General features: G+C 39.0%; 1 protein-coding gene across 1 annotated transcript in view; it reads left to right on the top strand.

Annotated features, from left to right (window-relative positions):
* Positions 1–21,226, top strand: part of TTLL7 (tubulin tyrosine ligase like 7) — an 80,474-nt gene that overhangs the window by 22,593 nt on the left and 36,655 nt on the right. Inside the window, exons 7-15 of the mRNA XM_087719391.1 lie at positions 5,095–5,253; positions 5,888–6,104; positions 6,936–7,100; positions 7,569–7,727; positions 13,464–13,558; positions 14,907–15,054; positions 15,156–15,229; positions 17,915–18,050; positions 19,680–19,766. Coding sequence (XP_087575517.1) covers positions 5,095–5,253; positions 5,888–6,104; positions 6,936–7,100; positions 7,569–7,727; positions 13,464–13,558; positions 14,907–15,054; positions 15,156–15,229; positions 17,915–18,050; positions 19,680–19,766 — 1,240 coding nt within the window. The remainder of the gene's footprint in view (positions 1–5,094; positions 5,254–5,887; positions 6,105–6,935; positions 7,101–7,568; positions 7,728–13,463; positions 13,559–14,906; positions 15,055–15,155; positions 15,230–17,914; positions 18,051–19,679; positions 19,767–21,226) is intronic.

Raw genomic sequence — 21,226 nt, forward strand, 5'->3', positions numbered from 1 at the left:
AAAATAGTAATAATAAATAAGTTAGGATTAGTAGATTTTAATACATTTATTTGAAACATTACTTTTAAAACAAAGTGAAAGTGAAAAATCAGCAATTTTGCTAGCCAGTTTGGTCTAGTGGTTTAGACACCAGGCTAGAAACTAGGAGATTGTGTGTTCTAGTCCCACTCTTACGTGTGAAGGTTGGCCTGGTGACTTTGGGTCAATCACTTTTGTTCACCCTGACTCACCTCACAGGATTGTTTGTAGAGAGAAAATGGGAGGAGAAAGGAGTATTAGCAGTGGTGGGTTGCAGGTGGTATGTCCCGGTACGGGTGTACCGGAGCCTTCCCGGAGTGCCGGGTACCGTTCTGGTATGGTGCTCTGGAGGGCCCACCTGCCTGCCTCAGCTCCTGTCCTGTAAAGCCTGCGGCGCTTCTGCTCATGTGCATGGCACATACAACGCCTGCTCCGCTGAGCAGCTAGAGCATCGTGTAGGCTTGCGGAGGCGTTGCTGGCAGGTACAGCCCATGCACGCGTGCTGCACGCATTCATGTGAACGACGCCAGGCCCGTTCCAACCGTACTGGTTGGAATGGGATCCAGAACCCACCACTGAGTATTAGGTATGTTTTCTTCCTTGAGCTATTTATAATAAATAATAAAGGTAGGATAACAATAAATACTTTTCAGTGGTGTGATCTCAGGAGCTTTGGGCAAGGATTAGGATTAGGATTTATTTCATTTATATGCCGCCCTTTTCCCCGAAGGGGACTCAGGGCGGCTCACAACTCAATCAGGGAAAGGAGGTACAAACAGGGGATAAAAAGACAAACAAACAATACACAATTTAAAAACACACAACAATCATACCATTCGAGAAGGGGGGCAGAAGCTCTTTAGCCCCAGGCCTGTCGGAATAGCCAGGTTTTAAGGGCTTTGCGGAAGGCCTGGAGGGTGGTGAGGGTTCGAATCTCCACGTGGAGTTTGTTCCAGAGGGTCGGAGCAGCCACAGAGAAGGCTCTCCTCCGAGTAGTCGCCAGTCGGCATTGGCCGGCGGATGGAATTAGGAGGAGGCCTAATCTGTGGGATCTAATCGGTCTATTGGAGGTGATTGGCAGCAGGCGGTCTCTCAAGTAGAGACAAGTACGGTACAGAAACAGACTGGCTAGTCATACAATCCATTGCCTGTGGCTTGCGCTTCTCTATCCTAAAACATAGTATAATAATAGGAAGCATTCATATCAATACTTTCAGTGTTCAGTGAGCAGAAAAAAATGTTCTGACATTAACCACTTTAGTTGTCATTTCAAAAAGAGTTTGAACAAGTTAATTGAGCATTACTAATGCCTTAAACCAAGGGAAGACAAGCCTGCAGGAATGCTTCTTTGTTTGATACTTGAATTGTCTGTTTTCCAGATTCCTGGAAAAACAGAAGGGGCTCTGTAGAATGGGTTTCTTTTCGTCCCGTCCCCCCGTCCCTTTCATTGATTAGGCCACTTTTGCAGCTTAATGGGATTTCTCCCCACTTTTCTAAATAGAGAACAGATTCAATTGTATGAATAAAGCATCCCATAACAGTTTCCCAATAGAAAAACTAGCTCATTCTTCCCAAAATAGCACCTTTCAAATTTGTTCATATATCTCTGAGTATTCTCAGCTAATATCCCAAGAAGAGATCGTGGAAGATATTAGTGGTGGGTTGCAGGCGGTACGCTCCGGTACGGGCGTACCGGAGCCTGCCCGGAGCACCAGGTACTGTTCCGGTACTGTGCTCAGGAGGCTCCCTCCGCCCCCTCCGAGCTCCTTTCCTGTCCTTTAAGTCTTTGACGTTTCCGCGCACGAGCATGGTGCATACATCACCTGCGTGACACTCCGCCAAGCCTCTGGAGCGTCGCAGAGGCTTGCGGAGGCGTCACAGACAGGTACGACACATGTGTGCGCTGTGTGCGTCCATGTGGGTGATGCCAGATCCGGAACCCACCTCTGATATATATATATATATATATATATATATATATATATATATATATATATATATATATATATATATATATATATATATATATATATATATATATATATATATATATATATATATATATATATATATATATATATATATATATATATATATATATATATATATATATATACTTAAAGTCACAAATAAAATCAGCACAAATAAAAAACATATATATATATATATATATATATATATATATATATACTTTTCTTAGCACAATTGTTCAGTGAATCACTGCAGTAGTTAAGGTAGTAACAAGGTTGTTAAGTGAATCTGGCTTTCCCATTGACTTTGCTTGTCAGAAGGTCGCAAAAGGTGATCACATGACCCCGGGATACTGCAACTGTCATAAATATGACCCAGTTGGAAGCATCTGAGTTTTGATCATGTGACCATGGGGATGCTGTGACGGTTGTAAGTGTGAAAAGACACTTTTTCAGTGGTGTTGTAACTTCGAATGGTCACTAAATAAGTCGAGGACTACCTGTACTGAAGTGTTCCTTCAGCAAACAAGGCATGTTGTTCATCACTTTTTGACCAATAAGAAGTTACTATCAGGTCAAATACAGTTCACATTTTTCAGCTATTTAGGATACGAGTCATCTATTAGCAGGATCAATTAGTGGGGTGAAAATGTGACCTACTCTTAGTTTGCATATACTTGTGACGTTAAGAGTGCAGGTAGTCCTTGACTTGTGACTGTCCAAAGTTCTGACAGACGTATGGGGCGGTGTATGTGTGTGTGACTTACAACCTAGATTCAAAGTTTTGATAGTCATTTTACCCCTCATGGTCACATGACTGCCCTTTGCAGTCTTGACATTTAGGCTGCATTAATGGCTGTTCGCAGCATCTTGTGATCACACAACTGCATTTTACAATGCTTTTGTGAAAAATTGCATTTCCTTCCACCACCACCACCACCACCCCCCCCCCCCCGGCAAAATTGTACCCATAACAACCATTGGTTCACTAACCTAATGACCACCATAAAAAAAAGATCGTAAAATTGGGTCGGTTATGTGACCAACCGTTTTACGACCATCACCAGTTACCACCATGATGAGTAGGCTCCATTACATTCGTAGCTTGAGGACTACCTGTATCAAAAATAAATAAATCATGGTGGTGCATAATTAAACAAGGCAATAAAGCAATTCTACGATCCTGAAATACAGTACTGCCATTAGTTGGGATCTGTAATAATTGTAAGGACAATTATAAAAATTGCCGTGATGGTTGTGGATTTTTCTCTTTTCATTTTGAAGTGTTCTTTCCCACAATTAGCTAGTTGCTTTTGTAACAGGCTCTCTATTGTACACAGACCCTGACACTCTTGGCTCCAATCCTGGATCTGCAGATGGCCATTTTTGCAAGTTTTGTACCCACATAAGCGATTAGTAATTGTATACAATCTCTCAGCCAAATTAAAAGAATGACAGGAAAGTTGTTATGGTTCTCTTCTTGTTTTTCTTTGCTTTCTATTTATTGTAAAGTGACGAATACCGTAGTAGTGCCTGACTTGAATCAACATTTCTTTAGTACAACCTTTGGGGATATGAAGAACTTTATTTATACCTGTCATTTCTGTGGTAATTCTTATAACAATCTTATATTTCTCCACCTCCAATAAAAGAAGGGTGTACAAATAAATTGTAAGCAATTTAACGTACACTTTTGTTCCTAAACGTTTCCATCTCAGTCGATGGGAAAGATTCTGAGTGTGAAAGTCACATTTTGAACAAAAAGAAATTATGCAGATTTACTGAAGTAACGACATACACAGAAATTCAGATCTTACAATGGTAATATGTACTGTTGGATAATCTTAATTTTGGCACCTGCCCTGTTGAGTTATGGTTTCCAATAAAGTATTACAGTGGCAATCCAAAATATACTTGGGGATAAATGCCCTTAAACTACAGATAGTCCTTTATTTACAATCATTTGTGTGGTGACCAAAGTTACAACGGCATGGAAAAAAGTGACTTATGGTTGTTTTTCACACCTACTGCCTTTGCAGCATCCCCCCATGGACATGTGATCAAAATTCAGATGCTTGGCAGCTGACTCATATTTATGACCAGTTTGCAGTATTCTGGGGTCATGTCATTTACCTTTTATGACCTTTTCACAAGCAATGTCAATGGGAATGCCCGAGTCACAACAACCATGTTACTAACTTAACAATGGCATCAAGAACTGTTATAAAAGGCGCAAAACTCGCCTAACACCGTCTCATTTAGTAATAGAAATTTTGCTTCCCTTGTGGTCGGTAAGTCGGTTCCACCACAAAACCACGCCCGACTAAACTGCGCCCGACTAAACCGCGCTGCTGACGTCATCAACAGGGTGACAACAGTGTGGAGACAGAAGCACGCTGTAAACCCTAAACCTAAAATTAACCCCTAAACCTAAACCTAACCCCACTAAACCTAATCCTAAACCTAACCCTAAACCTAACCCTTAACCTAACCCTAAACCTAACCCTAACCCTAATCCTAACCCTAACCCTAACCCTAACCCTAACCCTAACCCTAACCCTAACCCTAACCCTTAACCTAATCCTAAACCTAACCCTAACCCTAACCCTTAACCTAACCCTAAACCTAACCCTAACCCTTAACCTAACTCTAAACCTAACCCTAACCCTAACCCTAACCCTAACCCTAACCCTAACCCTAACCCTAACCCTAACCCTAACCCTAACCCTAACCCTAACCCTAACCCTAACCCTAACCCTAACCCTAACCCTAACCCTAACCCTAACCCTAACCCTAACCCTAACCCTTACCTTAAGTTGAATCGGCTTGCTTTCAAAGCGCTATTTAAAGCGCCCTTCTTTCTCCGCGCTGGCTGTTGTCGCCCTGTTGATGACGTCAGCGACGCGGTTTAATCGGGCGCGGTTTAGTCGAGCGCGGTTTTGACAGGTCACGGGTAAGTCGTGGACTACCTGTATAACTTCTAAGTATACAATATATGGATATGTTTTTCTTTGTCCAGTTTGCTGCTGCTAAACTGAATTAAGTCCAAATTGAAATCACAGATATGAAAATGCACTGATTTTTTTGGTTCTGTTTTTCCCCCCAGAATGATCAAGTCTCAGCCGCAGGAATATAGTTTCATTCCTCGGACGTGGATTTTTCCAGCAGAGTTTACCCAGTTCCAGAACTATGTAAAAGAACTTAAAAGAAAGCGCCGACAGAAAACGTTTATAGTCAAACCAGCTAATGGGGCCATGGGACATGGGTAGGTGCAGTGGTAACCCATTTTTTCCACATGAGTACACTTGTTTATATTAGTGGAATTATAATTAGATATTGACTTTCTAAAAATGCTTTCATTAATAACAAGGACAGTAAGCAAGCTGTTGATATTATGCTGGCAACAAATATTTCCTTCCAAATAGTGGACTGGATTTGTTAGTTTTGTTTCCATATATAGGTAGTCCATGCTTAACAATGCTAATTGGGACTGGAAACTCTATCCTTAAGGTCATAAATCAAAAACCTAAGTGACTGTGTTGCTTAATGACAGTAGCTCTGAAACTCTCAGTGCTGTCATTAAGCAAGGACCTCAAGCACACCACATGACCACAATTTCCAATTTCCTGTTGGATTCCCCATTGACTTTGCATATGGCAAGTTAGCAGGGAAACTCATTAATCACAATCACCTGACTGCCGGTTGCTCTAAAAACTGTAAGGGTTTTTAGAGCAAGGTACAGTTGTAACTATCATTCCATTCAGTATTGTTGTAAGTTTGAACAGTTACTGAATGAATAATCATTAAGTGAGGACTACCTGTAATAATTTATTATTTATTTATTAAATAAATGGTTCAGAATGAAAAGTCTTCAGTTTTTCTTTTTTGCCCTTTATCAGGATCTCCCTTGTCAGAAATGCAGAAAAACTTCATTCCCAGGACCACCTCATCGTTCAAGAATACCTTGACAAGCCCTTCCTTATGGAAGGGTACAAATTTGATTTAAGGGTGTATATTCTGGTAACTTCATGCGACCCACTTAAAATATTTTTATACCATGATGGATTAGTGAGAATGGGCACAGAGAAATATCATCCACCCAATGAATCCAATATGGTAAGTAAAGGTTTGAGTGAATAAAAATAGTGCAGCAATATATGCTTGGGCAAACTTATGGTATATATTGTAATAGAGAACAGCTAGGTATTGATTACAAGTGAAATTGTTTTGGAATGATTATATTTAGCTTTGTTTTTAATTTCTGTTGAGTTGAGAGCCAGAAGAATACAATGGTTGAGGGTATCAAAAGCTGCTGAAAGGCCTAAAAAGGCCAGGATGAGTCCACAAACTTCATGTACAACCAATATAGATGTGTGACCAGTGCCATCTTGGTTCCATGTTCAGTCCTAAGCACTGGTTTAAAACGGGTCCAGCAAATTCATTTCTTTTAGAATTCTTCATGGGATTATGTTTAGTCTTTGATCCTGGAGACACTATACAGATTTCATGACTAGGCAGAATTATACTTCATCAGTTTATTCATTTTACCAACCTGTATGCTAGCTAATTTGAATAGTTCAGTTTGGCACATCTAAATAAGTTTTTCCTTTTGTCTATCCTGAATTTTCAACCTTGGTATTTTATTAGATTAATAAAATTAGATGAATAAAAAAGTAAATTAGATAAATAAACAACAAATAAATTGGGTAAATACTATTCTGTATCAAGGAAAAAACTACAAGGTTGATTTTCTCCCCATATCATGCATATTTTTATTCCTCTGTTATATTTCATATTATTTAACTTTTTTTTTAAAGTAAAAAACAAAAAGTATCTTTTCTGCAATGTAAAAACTGCTTCATCTTCATTAAGTCTCTCTTTAAATAGAACTGTAAACTCTCTTTCCCTATTTGTTCCTCAGGAATCACATTCTGATTTCTGTTTCAGAGCCAGTTGTATATGCACCTGACCAACTACTCTGTGAATAAGCATAATGAGCATTTTGAACGGGATGAAACAGAAGATAAAGGCAGTAAGCGCTCTATAAAGTGGTTTACTGAGTTTCTGCAAACAAATCACCTTGACGTTTCCAAATTCTGGAATGATATTTCAGTAAGAGAAAACTAATATGCAATAGCTGTTCTGTGTTTGGTCATCATAATGGCAGTGCTCTGTACCATTCCCCTTGGACTGGGACGTAATATGGATTTTGTATGCATGCAACTGAAGACCTTATTTAATTTTTTTTTAAAAACAGTGAAATTACTAAAAGACAGAACTGTTATGTGTAGAATCTTGTCATTATGTCAAAGAGAGGAAATGGGCAGAATACCAGATTTTTTTCCCAGGAAACTAAATAATGTTTTGAACAAATTATTAGAATCATTTGGCGGTCCTGATTAGATCCTAAATATTATTTCCCCTGGATTTTTTGTGATTTAGTGCACAGCCAACAATCAATTCTTATTTTGTTAGTCTCTTATCGTATTTCTCTGTTTAATGGAATGTTTTTCTATAACTGTCAAATAAACACAATAATGATGCTACTCTGCTGTCCTTACCTTTTACACAATCTCCCAGGAGTTAGTGGTGAAGACACTTATAGTAGCAGAGCCACATGTCCTTCATGCTTATCGTATGTGTAGACCAGGGCAATCTCCTGGAAGTGACAGCGTTTGCTTTGAAGTTCTGGGATTTGATATTCTGCTGGACAAGAAACTCAAGCCTTGGCTACTAGAGGTGAGCAGCTTTGCAATAATTTCAATAAATATATAAAGGTTAAAAAATCACAACTGGTATGCCACTCAGTACTATTGCAGAATTAAAAACCAGATGTTCCTATCTAACCATTAGAAGTGGGTGCGATGACTCAGCAGTTAAAGTTCTGAGCTTGTCAGCTGAAAAGCAGACAGCCCGGATTTGAAACTTGAGCATCACGTGAGCTCCTATTACTTGTCCTAGCTCCTGCTAACCTAGCAATTCTCTAAAGCATGCAAATATGAGTAGATGAAGAGGTACCACTTTGGTGGAAAGGTAACAATGTTCCGTGTTCCTTGGCATATAGTTATGCTGGCCACATGACCACAGAAATGTCTTTGGACAATGCTTGGTCCCTCAGAAATGAAGATGAGCACTGCTCCTTAGAGTTGGACATGACTGGACAGGGGAAACCTTTACCTTTATCTAATCACTGGTTTATATATTACACATTAAAAAATAGAATTAAGATAACTTGAAGTGAGCTGTGCAATCAAATAAGGCTCCTGAAAATACATACACTGTACATACACACATTAATAAATGAATATGTATGTATAAGGTAAAGGTAAAGATTCCTCCGCACATGCATGCTAGTCGTTTCCAGCTCTAGGGGCAGTGCTCATCTCTGTTTCTAAGCGGAAGAGTGAGTGCTGTCCGAAAACATCTCCGTGGTCATGTTGTCGGCATGACTCAACGGCGAAGAGGCATGGAGCTTTCCCACCAAAGTGGTCCCTATTTTTCTACTTGCATTTTTTAATGTGCTTTCAAACTGCTAGGTTGGCAGAAGCTGAGACAAGTAACGGGAGCTCACCCCGTTATACAGCGTTAGGGATTTGAACCACTGAACTGCCGACCTTCTGATAGATAAGCTCAGCATCTTAGCCACCACGTCCCGTATGTATACACAACCTATGATACAATATTTTGTTGTGTTGTGGTTAAAGACCCTGATCTAGAAGCTGGGAGACCATGGGTTCCACTCCTGCCTTAGGCACGAAGGCAACTGATTGATTTTGAGCCAGTCATCTTCTCTTCTCCCTAGGAAAAAGCAGGGTTTCATCCTGCGGGGGAGTAATTTGGGATGATACTCATGACAATGATTATGATGACACCTGTTATTTATCTATCCTGCAGTTAACTAGTAGCTTTTTAGATCAAGGCTGATATTTTTAGAAATGTACCATAAAAATATTATCAGATGAAACATGATAGGGACAATATTAGTTGCATGTTTGAACCATGAATCAGGACCTCTTTTCTCTACCTATGCTCACATAGTTTTTCCTCTAGCAGAAGCTTGTATGTCATCTTGCAAGTATTTTACACCATCTAGTGGATAAAACACGAAGTACTCAATTCCAAATAAAGTAATCTTGTCTATTTTGTTTCATCTTTAATTTGTCTGGATAATGTTGTATTAGCATTTGCAATCAATAATATATGAATAGAGAGAGATCTATACTGTAAGGTGCTCCATGTTGAACAGAATCTGTTTCTTCAGATGACCCTGTTACTGTCAGGTACTTCTTCAGCTGCCTTTAAATTCCAAGAAATTTAAATAATGTAAATAAGTTACAGATAGGTTAATGTGCTTGAAAGTAATTCTCCTCTATCAGATGTGTTGACCATTACTTTCAGGATCTCTAGTCAATGTTGAATACAGAATTAAGGGAGCTGCAGTTTTAACACATCTCAATAACAACTGTAAAGCTGCGTAGTAGGGCATAGTTGCCAGAAAAGAATGCTGTTCAAGAGAATGAGTAAGGTTCCCAGGTAAAAAGATTGGGAAAATACAACCAGGTGGTTGGAAATAAGGAGGTGTTTTGGGGAAGTGGATAAAAGAAGAAAACTATAGTTAGGAAAGATTTTAGATTGAGGCTTATTCCTAGGTGATGGTATGGTAGCTGTAGCTAGGAACGGGTTTTTTCAGTTTGGTGTTACAGCAACTTGAGAAGTTATAATATACAGCATTTGTTTATTGATAATACAAGTTTTCCAGACTGTACCGTGTTTCCCCTAAAACACGACAGGGTCTTACATTTTTTTGACCCACAAAATATGGCCTTGGGCTTATTAGAGGTGGAAGGCTTATTGTTTTGGGGTTGCCGGGCGGCTGCTCCCTTGCAAGGGGGTTGCAGCCATGAGGTGACCATGCTCACGAGCAGCCACCTGGCAAACCCTCTCTCCATCCTGACAGAGCACCATTCACTGACCTAGGGAGTGTCCCTAAGGCACCAAGCCATGCGGCGCTCTGTCTGCCCCATAGCTCCCGCAGCTTGGCACATTCGGGATACCCCCTAGGTCAGTGCATGGAGCTCTGCCTGGCTGGAGAGGGGTTGTGCGAGTGCCTGCTCCACCCCCAGCTCACATGCCTCCCAGCCTCACCATGCCCTTGGCCAGCTGTCCTTGCAGCAGCCGCCGAGCTCCGAGCAAAACTTCTTCTCCGGCTCCCAAACTCCGGAACTCATCTTCCGATTCTTCCAGCAGCGGCCGCTCTAGGAGTGTGCTCTATGGTTATGAGCAGGCTGCCGGAAGACTTTATCTGGCTTATTTTCGGGCGGGGGGGGGGGGCTTAGATTTTTGCCCACCCGAAAAATGTGGCAAGGCTTTAGTTTCAGGACATGTTGTATTTTCGGGGAAACACGGTAGATGCTTGCAGTTAAATGAAGCCAGTAAAGAAGAAGATAGAAATGTAATGTTCATTGATTAAGAATTTGTTTTGGAGTCCAGTTTAAAATATTAGTTTTGATTTTAAATGCCTAAATGATTAAAACTATCTTAATAAATCCTTTCATACTTTTTCTGTTCTCAACCAACAAATGCTCTGTCTTACACATTGGCAAAAAAAATCAGAACACAAAATATAAGCTGGGCAGATATGACCTCGTAGACGATCCCCGTTCTTTCAAGGAACTTGGAGTACTCATCTCTAATGATCTAAGTGCTGGAGCCCACTGTAACAACATTGCCAAAAAGGCATTAAGAGTTGTTAACCTAATCCTGCCTAGCTTCTTCTCTGGTAACACTGTGCTACTAACCAGAGTATACAAAACATTTGCTAGACCAATTCTCGAATATAGTTCATCTGTCTGGAACCTGCACTGCATATTGGACATTAACACAATTGAGCGAGTTCAGAGGTATTTCACGAGAAGAGTCCTCCACTCCACTGCTTGCAACAGAATACCTTACGCCATCAAATTTGAAATTTTGGGCTTAGACAATTTAAAACTACATCGCTTTCGGTCTGACCTAAGCATAGTACATAAAGTTATCTACTACAATGTTCTACCTGTCAATGACTACTTCAGCTTCAACCACAACAATACACAAGCACACAATAGATACAAACAATGTAAACTGTACCAAACCCGATTGCAGAAAATACGATTTCAGCAACAGAGTGGTGAATGCCTAGAATGCATTACCTAACTCAGTGGTTTCTTCCCCAAACCTCCACAACTTTAACCTTAGACTGTCTACTGTTGACCTCACCCCATTCCTAAGAGGCCTGTAAGGGGCATGCATAAGTGCACCAACATGCCTACTGTCCCTGTCCTAATAACCCGATTTATTCGTATCCATTTCATGTATTCATAATCTTCTATATACGTATATCTATTATCTTATACATGCTTGACAAAACAAATAAACAAAAATAAATAAAACTGTTACACCCCAATATTGCTGGCCTACAACTCTGAACAGTCATAGGCAATACAGACAATAGAGTGATACTTTAGCAAAGTATACTTAAAAATATTTTTAGAATAACAATGTAGCACGTTTTGGCTTATGCCCCAACTGTGGGAGATAAATTTTTAAGCAGCTTAGTATTTGTGAGAACTGAGGGTTGTGGCTTAACATCTTTTTTCCTGTTGGTTAGAGAGGAGAGTGCATTGTAATTATTATTTTCTGTCAGAGTACATATTTGGTTTGCAGAAACCTAGGACCATTATATTAAGCAACAAAAGCACGAGATCAAAAGTAGGGAACTTCTAGGTTTTGTGGAGCATTTTGTCTAGTTTTTGATACCTCCTATAATCAGGGGAATCCAGATTCAAATATCAAAATATAACAGTGTTTTTGCCGTTTGAGAAAATGTCACTTGCAAAACTTTTACAATGAATTTGTGTGACTGCTGGCTTGATATTGCAAGAGGAAGATAATTTCCAATTCCACATAAATACTAATTCCTATAGTCCCCAAGATATTGAACAGCACCTAATCCATCATTGTGGTCAGGGGTGGGTTTCTCGCCCCGTTCCAACCGGTTCGGTTGGAACAGGGCTGGCGGCGTCCTCGTGCACGCGCGCAGTGCACGCATGAGTACTAGCGCCTGTGCGATGCTCCAGCTGCTCCTGGAGGATCGCGCAGGCGCTGTATGCGTTCTGCGCATGCGTGGAAGCGCAGAACTCATCAAAACCGGGTAAGAAACGTGGGCGGACAGGTGGATCCTTCGGCGTTCCCGGAAGTTACTTACTTCCGGGTTCGCCGACCAACCGGTTCGTGGGGACCGCCGCAAACCGCCTGAAACCCACCCCTGATTGTGGTGCACTCATTGAGTAGCAGCATTATTAACTGTAGTCTACTGCAGAAATAATTGATTGGTCTATTATTAGCTAATTCTATCAAATTTTGTTGATTGGCTGTTGAAATAGGCTCCCATACAGTATATATGATAGCTTACATTCAGTGATTTTAAATAGCATGGAGTTCAGATTTATTCTGCGAAATATTTTGTAGCATGGATGGGGAATCTGTGGTTCACCATGTTATTACACTACAATTTCAAGTGTCCCTCACAACTGGCCATGCTGCCTGAGCTGCTAGATATAGCATTGGAGGACTATTAAGTGCAGGAAATTGGGACTCCAAACAGTTCAAATGAATGTATAGGTTTGTTATTGTATGCTAAAGCTCTTTGCAAGAATCTGAACTATTAATGGTCAAAGCTAGTTGGTGGTAGATAAGAGTCAAAGGAATTCAAGGTGGGCTGGACTTAGATTTCTTGTGAGTGCAAAGGAACTCAATGATGTATTTGATACCTCCTTTCGGCTCAGCTTAATCATCTTCTAAAAGCGCCATGAATCCCCAACTTTGATCTTATTGGGAAGAACAGTGAAATGTAACTAATTCTATATTTTTCAACCTTACTCAATTTTTCTATTAGAAAGAATAATATCCTCATATATCATCTTTGTTCTACAAAGTTACTAATAAGCTTCTATATACACATATGTTCCCCTGCTTTTCAGATTTTTTTTGTTTTAATAGCTTTACAATATTAGTTTTATGTAAAAATTAAAATTTAATAATACAAATCATTAAACATTTTGAAATATGAATTAAAATGTGTTACACTGCATAGCGCAAACATTTACTCTTTCTCTACCTGTGATTAAGTGTTCATGCTCCACTTATAATAGCATAGGTAAATAATACAGGCAAAGTAAACACATTTTAAATGTAATTCATTATTTTGGAAATTTCATATGCTGTAAAATTTGTAGTATTTGTGTAAATATTATCTCCTTTACAAATGAGAGGATTTGTAGCAAAATATGATTACTTGGAACATTGGCAAGTAAGGATCTTGAAAGTTTGGTCTGTAATACATGCATACATGTGAGTGATGGAATGTTTTGTACATACTGTGATTTGCATTTAACATTCCTGAAAATGTTCTGCCCTTTTTTTGTTTCATTTTCTCAGATTAATCGAGCCCCCAGCTTTGGTACTGACCAGAAAATTGATTATGATGTGAAAAAAGGTGTCCTTTTGAATGCATTACAGCTTCTCAATATAAGGTAAATATGCATAGGTCAGTTATCATTATTTACTTTGGTTATAAAAGAAATAGAGTTAAATTTACCATATTTTCCAAAAAATGTTTTCATACAATTTAAGTTAAACCCTTTGCCTTTGAATATTTAATCCAAATATAATACAATCTTTGTCATTATTAGAAAAGAGTAAGTTAAATCCTAGTTTGATCCAAGAACTATATTGGTCTGTCCAGATTTTTATGAAGTAGTTTCTTGAGGCATAAGAAGGACGTGTTTGTGTGTCTGTTGTCCATTTGATCAGATTAAGAAGATTACAATGAGACTGGTACTACTGTGTGTATCTATGCATGTTGTCGTTGAGTATGAAAATGCCTAGAGCTATAGGATTTCTTTTTAAACAGCTTATTATAAATGAGGCCCCTGAGGACATTGTGTATTCCTCTGATCTAGTTGATGGTAGGAATTCCAATATCTTGTTTGGTACCATCTGTCCAGCGTCTTTAGGAGGAATTAGTTGTTACGGTATTACCAGGTGAAGCATCTGAAAGCAGCAGGATCTGGCAATTGCCAAGTGTTCACCATCCTATCCTGGCCTGACGTTAATAACCAACTGAGGAGGATTGTTTCTGAGGAGAACCTATAGTATTTCTAATAGTTCATTGTCTGGCTGACAGAGATAGCAGCCATCTGCTCCATCCTGGGGAGAGCGGTTGTAGTAGTAGCAACTTTCCCACCACCATTGTAGCTTGTCAGTACCAAGCACTCATTTGCTTGCCAGTGCAAGTAGATGAAAACAGAAACGGTATCTTGGAATAGCTGCCAGGTAGGAAAAGGAAGTAAATGGGCGACCTCTATTTCTGCCACCATGGCAAACTGAAGTATTTGTCCTTCTCCATCTGGGAGGTTGGTAGCAGGGCTGGGTTTCAACCGGTTCGCACCGGTCCCTGCGATCCGGTTGGTCGCCGAACCCGGAAGTAAGTAACTTCCGGGAACGGCGAAGCCCCCCCCGCGCCCGCGCGCGCCCGCACACCCGCGCCCGCTCCTTACCCGTTTTTTTTGAATTTCGCGCTTTCCACGCATGCGCAGAACGCCTGCGCGATCCTCCAGGAGCAGCTGGAGCATCGCGCAGACGCTAATACGCATGCGTGCGCCGCGTGCGTGCGCGAGGACGCCGCCGGCCTCGTTCCAACCGATCCGGTTGGAACGGGGCGAGAAACCCACCCCTGGTTGGTAGGTATGGGGAAAAAAAGCGAGCTTGCCATTCATTAACAAATAAAGATAGCCCTAGACTCTGACATCATTGTGCCGAAAAAGCTGAAAACCCCACTTGGTTGGCTTTTGTTGATCCTTTCAAGTATTTTCTTTTCAGGACAAGCGATAAAAGAAAAAATTTAGCCAAGCAAAAAGCAGAAGCTCAGAAGAGACTGTACGGCCAAGGGTCAATGAAAAGGCTGTCACCTATATCTTCTGACTGGGAAAAGCAACGACGTTCCCTAGAAAGGAGGAGAGAAGAACTGGTAATTTAAACCATCTATGTATATATAAATGAAGGAGCCATGTTTTCTACCTTTTTCTCTAGCGGTATGTTCAGTCATTTCCACATGTTCTTGGCTTCCAGAAAGAGAGACTTGCACAAGTACGCAGGCAGATCTCCAAAGAAGAGCATGAAAACAGGCACATGGGAAATTATAGGTAACTATGTAATCCCTAGATTCCTAATTCAAAGTATTATCTTGGATTCATTTGATTTAGAATGGAATTCACTTTGCTTGTATCATGCTTGCGTAAAGGTGCTTTTTTCTTGAATGATGAAATGGGCTAATAATAATAGACCTTAGGATGGGTGTAGGCTATATGTTCTCAAAATACTATCTCCAACCACGTGATGAATCATGGTTCTATAGTTCTCAGAGATATTTATTTCCTCTATTGAGAGAGAATTCTTTCCTAGCTAAAATGGAAGTTTAGTATAAAGACAGATGTAGTATGAAATCAAAGCCATAACAAAGCTTAAACTAAGCTTTCTTAAACAACATTTTCCCCCCTAGATCTCAGATGATAAAAGCAAGAGTCTTACTGAGTTTTTCTTTCTGTTAAACTTTAAGACAGATTTTGAGACATATCACTATCAGCCTAAGTTCTTTTGATAGTCTACAGAGGAATGTCTTGTCATGCATCAGGAGTTCCTTAAAAATAATGATAGCTCTTTTTAAAAACGAGATACAGAAATGTGTTTCTTCTTAAAGGAATCTCAAAACGCAGCATAAGGAAAGATGAATAATAGAGAACTAGTTTAAGAGCTTTATAATGTGTTTTACTGGCATGTAGCAGCAGAATACCTGGTGCCTGATTGCTCCCCAATTAAAAAGGAAAAAAGCATACCCTAAAATCTAATAAAATTTCAGATAAAATTGATTGCATACTGTTGCATAAGATCTTATAAAATTTAGAGTAAGGATAGAGGAAATTTGGCCTGTGTTAATTTTTTACTATATTGATTTTTAAATTTGTATTTTTTAGCCCTTGAGTATAATGAAAAATTGTTAGATCTCTCACCGCCCACCTGGTTTCTAGAATTAGATGCTCCTGATACCAACCTGTTTATTAGTTTGGAATCAGAAAAAAAAATCATGATTACTATTTCTGATATCTTAACCTGGTAATGTGTTCATTAGAGTATTTTTGGAAGCTTTCTGTTAGTACTTCTTTAATTGATATAAAGTTAAATATTTTTATTACTATGTTTTGTTTGATATTTTATTTGGGTGATATTTGTGTGTTTTAAGATGCCTTGGGAAAACCAGGTTTTGAAGGATGACATATACCAATATCAATAGCATTTAAACTTATATACCACTTCACAGTCCTTTACAGCCCTCTCTGCAAGGGTTAACAGAGTCAGCATATTCCCCCAACAACCTGGATCCTCATTTTACTGACCTCGGAAGGCTGGAAGGTGGAGTCAACCTTGAGCCTATCAGGATTGAACTCCAAACTATGGGCAGAGTTAGCATACAATATTGCATTCTAAGCACTGTGCCGCATTTTAATTAAAGTATCCTTACATGTCTGCTGCTAGATAGGCATTGGTGTGACTATAAGGGATTGACTTTCAGAATTGTTTAGGGGGATTTAATTTTTCTTGATTAGTTTGGGCAACTAATAGATATAGTGTATAGGAAGAAGTCAGTTCCCTACCTCTTTTTTTTATAGCCCTAGGAAACGTTTCACTTTATACCATTGAAATCTAGTAGTATTCTTATTTTATTTTTAAATATTTTGATCACAAAAGAAACAAAAAAAAAAGACTGAAAATGTTAATCCTTTCTTTTTCAACTTTTCATTATTAATTCTTGGCCACAAAAGCATTGTTTATATGACATGGTTGAATCATCCTTAGCAATACTATTGGGGAATAATTTCCCTCTCCCATTATTCTAACACCGCCAAATAATAGCCTCAATGTGTGTAAAAATTGTAGTATTGCATGTACCCTCCTCTGTAATGTGTTTTGAAATGTACCATCACAGAGAAAAGTTGTATGTTTGAAAGAACTTCTTTTTCTCAAACAAAGCATCCATGGCATATTGCCATTACGTATAGCAGGTCTAGTGAGATTCCAAAGTAGTTGGAATACTTTGCGTATTTATCTATGCAGCAGCTTTAATTCTGGTGTATTCCAGAATTTGTAAATGGCAGAAGGAGAAGCACGCATCTGTCCTGAAGTCTGGAACTTTTTTGGGTGTGTGTGTCATCCAGCAGTCCATACTAGCCAAGCTGGATATTAATAATAAATTACAATCCGTGTGGTCAGAGAGGAACAGAGAACAGTCATTTCAGCTGAATAGAAAGGGGGAAATGGATTATAACTGATAGCTGTTATCGGAAAGAAAGTGGTGGGCGTCTAATGCAATCTTTGTGGTTTGTGTAATGTCCTTCTCAAACTCACTCTCTCTGTCTCTGAATTATGAATGCAATATATAATGTTTCGTGTCTCATGCAAACCTGGTTGACATTACAGTGAGTATTTGAACACTTAAGCTTATTGTTTGTATAAAGATAAGCTTTATTCCTATTTTGCTTTTTTAGTTGTAGTGTCTCCTTTCTCCAGTAAAAATACAGTAGATTTTAAGTAGAATAAGTGTTTTCACAGTCTGTGTTTTGCTGAAATATATTACCAAATTAGTGTTCTCCCTGAAAATATCTATGGCGTAGCTCTGTGTATAAACCAGTGCAATGCAATATATATGTGTTATTGAAAGAACAGAAGCCATACATTTTGTTTAACTTCATTTTAATTAAGCATGTATACAGGATAACAAGTTGGGGAGTTGCTCACATCTCATAGATTTTTCTTTTCTTTTATTCCTATTTTAGGCGTATTTACCCTCCCGATGATAAATTTCTACTTGAAAAATATGAAGGTTTGTTAGCCACAGCTTTTCAAACATTTCTTGCTGGGAGGGCAGCTTCACTTCAACGGGAAATGAACAACCCTTTGAAAAGGATGAAGGTATCAGTAGTGCTGTTATTGACTTAATGGTTTCAAATAATTGATTTATATGTAGAAATACTAAATGGTTTAGATTCTTTTTTCCTCCCATCCAATTTGTAGTACTGTCGTACAGAGTTGTGTTTATACCACAGTGAAACCAGTATTGTTTTTGTACATTTTACTAATAATTCAAACATAGCTTGATGAGAAAAAGTACAATTTTCCGATTTCGTAGCACTTGCTTACAATGTTGGTTTAAAAACCAGAATGGCTGGATCCATACATCAAGGATTCATAAACCATGTGTTATATGTCTTTGCATGTTGCATCCAATTATGGTTTGTTCCCCCATACACTTTTTCTGGCTACTCATCTATCAAGTTTGCAAATAGCACCCTGAAAGAGAAAAACATGTCATCTTACTTCAACATTTCCAGGGAGAAGATCTGATAGATGTTGCCTGGTTTTGAAACCTCAAGCAACTTTTTTAAAAGAAATGCTAAACTGCTTGTTCATTTCATGCTTGTTTTGAATGGCCTTTGCATGGACAGCTGTGCTGGAATTCCTATGTAGTGATTTCAGCTGTGGTTAGCTAGTATAACCTTGTCTTTTCATTGTGGAATGTGAATGTTCATAGGCTCATAGATCAATAAATGTATAGGATTGCCGTGGGTTAAGTTATTGAGTTTAACCGGCTAGTTGGGAATCAAAACTTTTTCAACGTAAAAGTTTAACTTTTGGGCACCTATCAATAAAACATGGCAAAATCAATTATATAAGAGTGGAATAAAAAGTGATGCCTTCGCCTCCATAACTCAATTTAAATAGGGATAATTTAATAATGAAAACCGATAATAATCCTTGAACTGAGAACTTTTGTTACTTGTATTTACTTCTCCACATAATCACCACCATTCACTCCACACTTCTGCCAACAGTGGACAATCATCACAAAAGAACTCCACACTTTGTCTCTTCAACCAGGTCCTGATAGTCTTTTCTGCATCTTCGTTTGAGTCAAACAGATGCCCACTAAGGTATTCCTTCAATTTTGGGAAAAAGTGGAAGTTGCACAGAACCAAGTCTGGACTCTTATGACGGATGAAATAAGAGGTGAGATCCAACTTAGCAATTGCCTCTTGTCATGGCTGATGAGGTATAAAAGGTCTCGTGTTGTCACCTTGCAGCAAAATTTCTTTCTTGTGCTTCCAAACTCCGTGTAATTGTTGTTTCAGAGGTATAGAGGTGGAAGAGATGGAAAGGACTGTCAGGACCTGGTTGAAGAGATTTAAAGTGTGGAGTTCTTTTGTGACAGCTGTAACTCATTTGGACATCATTGGCAAACGTATGTAGCGAAGGGTGGTGATTATGGGAAGAAGTAAATACAAATAGCCAAATAAATTACAATGGAAAATAATCCTTGAAGCTGTTAAAATAGCCCTATTTAAACTGGAGGTGGAGGCATAGTTTTTCTTTCAACCCTTGTAAATTATCTCAACAATAATAATTGCAAGTTTCCATTGATATTGTTTTTAGAACCCAGGCACTGTTAGATAAGGGGGGGGGAAGGTTTTTTTTTTCACAGCATACTAAATGTTGTATGCATTCTGACTTTTTCATATTTATTTCAACAACGTATCTTTTCAGGAAGAAGACATATTGGATCTTCTGGAACAGTGTGAACTTGATGATGAGAAACTAATGGGAAAATCTGTCAAATCACGTGGACCAAAGGTATGTATTGAATGAAATTAAATGATATCTATATTTTTAAATGAAATGCATGTGGTTCATGTAAATTCTGAGCCGAATTAGGCTGTTTTGGAACATTTCTGTGTGCCATAGTCCCAAATTGAATTTCATCTGAAATCACCAGAAACTGATTGCTGCTCATAAAATTTCATGAGCAATTTAACATTCTGGAAGATTACAAAATGGTATTTCATTTGCCAAAGAGGTTACTGTGCTTTCATGTTGCTAGAAGCTAGGGTGAAGCAGAGGGAATGAGAAGGGAACCAGTTGAGTGATTGACAGCCATGACTGACAAGTCTACCTTTCAATTTAACCATTAATCAGCAGCCCTTCGGTCATACTAGTTTGTTACATGCTGTTCCCCACTCTTTATAGTGGTTTTTCAGCCATGCTGTCACACTTTAAAGAGCTTTCCTGTGGTGTTAGTGAAGTGTATGTGTGCAGTTAATTTTCTGTCTTCCCAGCCTGAAAATCAACGTTGATGGCACTTAATGTCAAAGATTATAAACCACTCTTTTTACAATTTGTCAGACTTCTTAGGAAAGGGTGCCTCTGTATTGTTGGTTATCACAGAATTAGAGCACCAAACAAGTTTCTGTTTCTTCTCAAATTTGTAAATCGGTATCGGATCCCTGGTAAAACTCCTTCTGAGGTTGGCTGTTTGCTAGCAGGTGTTTCATTACCCAGCTGGGTAACATCATTGCACTGATAATGTTAGCTACTTGGGTAATGCAAAGTCTGCAAACCAACAACCAAGCTCTGAGAACACTAAGGATTCCACAGGTCAACCAAAGCTAAACAATGTGTGTGTGTGTGTGTGTGTGTGTGTGTGTGCATGTATGTGTGTGTGTGTATGTATGTATGTATGTATATGTATATATGTGTGTGTGTGTGTGTGTGTGTGTGTGTGTATAGGGCAGAAAGTGAAGCCAGCTTGTGTAGATCCAGAGGGCTTTTTGAGGTTTGAAACCTTCAGACTTAAAATCAGTGGGTCCTGCCGCCATGTTGGTATATGGTGCAAGACACCCTGATCCTAACCAAAACTAATAATATATGTTGTTTTTTCTTTCTTTAAAGAATGTCATTTTCTACCTGACTGGAATATTACCTTCCTCGCTTCTTTTGTTTAAATTCTTTATAGCAGAAATATTAAAAGGATTGATGGGTTATTTGCATTTTTAGCTTCCAGATTTGACACAATAGATAGGTTAGTATTACTTATTATAACACAACCATTAAGGGGCAGAATTACCCTCTATGCCAGTGATTATTAACCTTGACAACTTAAGATGTCTGGGCTTTGGTTTGTGTGTGTCCACACATCTTAAAATTGCCAAGGTTGAAAAACACTACTCTATGCTATTGGGAAAACGAATTTGCTTATCCAAGCAGCAGTCAACATTTTAAGGGATAGCGAGTGAGATTCTAAGACTGTGGTTCCA

The sequence above is a fragment of the Thamnophis sirtalis genome, unplaced genomic scaffold (assembly GCF_051295495.1).
Source record: "Thamnophis sirtalis isolate CommonGarterSnake01/CBP01778 unplaced genomic scaffold, rThaSir2_p1.2 scaffold_7, whole genome shotgun sequence".
NCBI lineage: Eukaryota > Metazoa > Chordata > Lepidosauria > Squamata > Natricidae > Thamnophis > Thamnophis sirtalis.